We start from the raw sequence: 3,524 nt of genomic DNA, 5'->3' as shown, positions 1-3,524 counted from the left end.
CTTGTTTTCTGATAAAATGTTATTTTTAAATGAAAATAGTTAAGCTAGAAAATAGGCAATACATACCAATTTAATAATTATAACTTTTTTTTATTTTAATTGGTGTCACTTTTATTCTTATTTTATTTTTAGGCTTTTTTGCATGTGTAGGTGTTTGTTTTTAAGACTGAATTAAGTTCACAGATTTTTGGTGTCAGATTTTGAGTTTGAATTCTGCCTGTGTGATCTTAGGTGGCTTTTTCCTAACCTCAGTGTGCTTGTTTTCTTCAGTTTTTAAATAAAGGCCATGAAAGCGTTTATCTGTCAGGGTTGTGGGGAGCATGAAATGAAATAGCACATGCAGATGTCTTAGCCCAGTCAGTGACGGGCACATAGTAAGCCTTCAAATCTTAGCTCTGTTATTAGTTGAAAGACTGGCATTTAGGATCCCACTGGCTGTTCAGTTTTCTTCTGGTTGTGTTTCAGTCATTTAAATCAGAGACAAAATAAAATTGGTGTCTCATCAGGTTGATTTTATTTCTACAGAAAGCTAACTCGTATAACACAAAGGCAACCTCTTTGTTGAATTAGCAAAGCATTTTATTGGATTTCAGATACTCTGGGGCTGAGCCTAATGTTAAATTGCACTGTATATCAGACCTTCATTAATATAATTGCTGTTTTATGAGTTTTTATTTTTATCCCTAAGTTATTTACTTCCATTTTACTTTTAATTTGAATTATTTGTATTGATTAAATGATTTCTGGCTTGGCAAATAAAAGCACAAACAGAAGCATTATTAGTTAACAAAATTAATAATTGAAGATCAGACTTCCATTACTGAAAGCTTTGAGCTGCTTCAGACATATGTCTATGTGTACACCCTGAGGAGTTTCTCTCCACAGTTGCCCCGCCCTCTAGTGGTAGTTACAAGAATGCCATTTTGTAGTCCCCTGCACAGGAAATGCCTGCTCTTTCTTCAGTTACCACAATCCTTTTACAGGAAGTTAGGTGTGGTCTTTGAAGGAGAATTAAAAAAAAAAAAAATGAAAAAAAGCATGATGGAATTTTATCTGCAGTCTTCTTGATGCCAGTTTATCAATCCCAAAATCTGAGTATAAAAGATTCTGCAGGGGTAATGTTTTAATATTCTTATTATGCTTGTTCTCTGTGATGCTTCTGTACCTTTACAGTAGAATCCTTGGGGGAATCAGCAGAGGACCACTTTCATTTTGAACCTGCTGACTGCATGTGTTAGCCTGTCTCTTTTATTAGAACATCCAGGCATGGCAGTTCTCTGCTTGCACACTCCGGGGAGGGGCTGCCATGCCTGTCTCTGGGCAAAAGGGTCTCTGGGGCTGGATGAGGAAGATGAGGGCTGTTTGGAGGCACCGAGATACTGAAGGCAGTCTGCTGGCTGGGGGCTGAAAGGTCCTACCTAGTCTACTTCGAAAACAAATGTGGAGACGGTACCGTAGCTTATGTTATTTTTAATGTCCCTGTTTTATCTGGCGCATGCTACAGAAATTACCCAGATATTAAGGAATTGTACTCTTAGCAAATGCACTTCATAATAAATGGCAATTCTCATTCCTGTAGAGTGGGTTTAAAATGGATTGACATTTTTTAAAAGAAGGGAAAATAGATAAATGATTGAATACAGATGAACATTCTGGTGTCAAGATTTTGGTTGTATTATTTTAAAAAGCATAGACACTCCTGCCACTGATGGAGAGATCACATTTGGCGTGATTGGTGTGCTCTGTTGGGTTATATATGTTAATCCAGTCAAATGTGATTAGAATACAGTAAAACTTCATTTATGGTATTGCAAAGACCAGCCGAATAGGAGTTTGCTTAAAGGATAAACTATCTTCAACTTATTGTTGTTTTTTTCAAGTCCAAAGCTGCTCTGTACCTTTTATGAAATGGGCACTATTTGAGAAAATGGGCTTTCTCCAGAGTGTTTTCTAAGGCACTGCAAATTTGTTCACTTAAGAAGCAATGACACTAGCTAACAGCAGGTTGCTAAGCCGGGGGTCCTAGCTCCAGACCTCTGATGCGGGTGACTTCCTGCCCAGTTTGGCAGGAGCTGGATCCCTTCCTGTGCAGCTTCTGAGCAGTTCCAAACGCAACCGGGCATCCCCTGCTCCTTCCTGCTCCCTTGCTTTCAAGCAGCATCCACCTATGTTCCCACAGCCTGGCATTTCGGGATCCCCAGAGCTTTTTACCAGGTGCGTGGATTTTGAATAAGCTCTTAGGGGTGGAAAAGTAGGCCAAAAGGAGCATAGAAAAAAAATAAAGAGATACGTGCAAGATCCTCGGAGCAGCCCAGGTTCCACAGTTTTGGGTGATGATTCATCTCTTGTTTTGGATCTCTGATATTTTTTCAGAAATGATTTTTTTTATAAAAAGATGGCTGCCAAATTATTCACACAAGTGAAACAGCAAGCACAAACCAGTATCCTCCATTTCTGAGTTCTGAATTGGATATTTCCACTTAAAACATTTTGGAAGAGGGAGAGAAGATTACCTCATAGACATCTACTGAATATGTAAGATAGATCTCCAGGCAAGCAAGTGAATACATGCAGAGAATTCCCTGGGTGCCAAATACAGCTGCCTTAGTAAAATATTGTTACATCTAGCTTGGTTTATCTATTTCGTGTCAATATCATGTAATTGCCAGTCACCTTTTTCCCTAATGGCCACTGCTTTCTCTCTGTGTGTGTGTCTGTCTCTTGTTTCCATAGCACTTTCTTATGCAAGGAGCTAAACAGTGACTAAAGCAGGATGAAAAGATGGCACAGTCAGTGCTGGTACCGCCAGGACCTGACAGCTTCCGCTTCTTTACCAGGGAATCCCTTGCTGCTATTGAACAACGCATCGCAGAAGAGAAAGCTAAGAGACCCAAGCAAGAGCGCAAGGATGAGGATGATGAAAATGGCCCAAAGCCAAATAGTGACTTGGAAGCAGGAAAATCCCTTCCGTTTATTTATGGGGACATCCCTCCTGAGATGGTGTCAGAGCCCCTGGAGGACCTGGACCCGTACTACATCAATAAGAAAGTGAGTTCTTGATCAAGTTCCCTTGACTTCCCCTACTTCCTAATTGGTTCTGGGCTCTCCCCAGGGATGTCTGGTAAAGAGCACTGGGCCTCTTCCTCTCTGGGTCAGGTAGCAGTAGGATGCTGGGTGGGCCTGACCATGGAATGACCTTATCATCCTAGAAGTGTTTTGGAAGCACTCATTGGAACCTACATTCTCAGAGCAGGCAGAGAACTAAAGAGGCATTCTGCAGAGTGGGAACTGAGGAAGGGCAAAGGCTGTCACCCTACAGTGTGGTGAAGCAGAAAGTGAAAAGGAGTCATTGTTTCATATGCATGTTTTATACAGGTGGGGCAAAAGTGGGTTCATGGTTGCTCATATAGAAAAAAAAATACAATCTATACTAATAAAAGGGTAATATGCTAATTAGACTGGGATACCTTCCAGGAGACCTTCTGGACGTTCTTCTGGACAAAGCCATGTTGTGGGGCAGAGGT

The 3,524-nt window shown here is 40.7% G+C and overlaps 1 protein-coding gene across 2 annotated transcripts in view; it reads left to right on the top strand.

Annotated features, from left to right (window-relative positions):
• The first annotated feature begins 833 nt into the window (after nt 1–833).
• Nucleotides 834–3,524, top strand: part of LOC102418508 (sodium channel protein type 2 subunit alpha) — a 93,285-nt gene continuing 90,594 nt past the window's right edge. Inside the window, exons 1-2 of one of the 2 annotated variants that reach the window (XM_006083188.3) lie at nt 834–1,115; nt 2,734–3,048. In XM_006083188.3, the coding sequence (XP_006083250.1) occupies nt 2,782–3,048 (267 nt within the window). In that variant the 5' untranslated portion in view covers nt 834–1,115; nt 2,734–2,781. The remainder of the gene's footprint in view (nt 1,116–2,733; nt 3,049–3,524) is intronic. The other variant, XM_006083189.3, reaches the window with a different exon arrangement.

This window comes from Myotis lucifugus, unplaced genomic scaffold (genome assembly GCF_000147115.1).
Source record: "Myotis lucifugus unplaced genomic scaffold, Myoluc2.0 scaffold_5, whole genome shotgun sequence".
NCBI classification, from domain to species: domain Eukaryota; kingdom Metazoa; phylum Chordata; class Mammalia; order Chiroptera; family Vespertilionidae; genus Myotis; species Myotis lucifugus.
This window is presented reverse-complemented; position numbering and strand designations above follow the sequence as displayed.